At 51.5% G+C, this 619-nt stretch overlaps 1 protein-coding gene across 1 annotated transcript in view; it reads left to right on the top strand.

The window, feature by feature from the left end:
- Positions 1 to 619, top strand: part of EMH_0039510 (uncharacterized protein) — a gene marked incomplete at both ends in the record, with an annotated part of 1,215 nt that overhangs the window by 463 nt on the left and 133 nt on the right. Inside the window, one exon of the mRNA XM_013495403.1 lies at positions 3 to 619. Within this exon, the coding sequence (XP_013350857.1) occupies positions 3 to 619 (617 nt within the window). The remainder of the gene's footprint in view (positions 1 to 2) is intronic.

The raw sequence follows: 619 nt of genomic DNA, 5'->3' as shown, positions 1-619 counted from the left end.
AGGAGACAGAGAAAGTTCACACAAAGGAGACAGAGGAGACAGAGGAGACAGAGGAGACAGAGGAGACAGAAAAAGTTCACACAAAGGAGACAGAGGAGACAGAGGAGACAGAGGAGACAGAGGAGACAGAGGAGACAGGGAAAGCTCACACAAAGGAGACAGAGGAGACAGAGAAGACAGAGGAGACAGAGGAGACAGAGGAGACACAGAGAGCTCATAGCAAGGAGACAGAGGAGATAGAGGAGACAGAGGAGACGGAGGAGACACAGAAAGCTCATAGAAAGGAGACAGAAGAGACAGAGGAGACAGATAGAGGAGACAGACGAGACACAGAAAGCTCACACAAAGGAGACAGAGGAGACAGAGGAGACACAAGACACAGAAAGCTCATAGCGAGGAGACAGAGGAGACACAGAGGAGACAGGAGAGGAGACAGAGGAGACAAGAGAGGAGACAGGGGAGACAAGAGAGGAGACAAAGGAGACAGGAGAGGAAACATGAGACAGGAGACAGAGGAGACAAGAGAGGAGACAGAGGAGACAAGAGGGGAGACAGAGGAGACAGGAGAGGAGACAGAGGAGACAGGAGAGGAGACAGACGAGACAAGACAGGAGACAGA

The sequence above is a fragment of the Eimeria mitis genome, genomic scaffold (assembly GCF_000499745.2).
Source record: "Eimeria mitis Houghton genomic scaffold, Emh_scaff1559, whole genome shotgun sequence".
Taxonomy (NCBI): Eukaryota; Apicomplexa; class Conoidasida; order Eucoccidiorida; family Eimeriidae; genus Eimeria; species Eimeria mitis.
The sequence above is the reverse complement of the archived record's forward strand: the minus strand, read 5'-3'. Positions and strand labels throughout refer to the sequence as shown.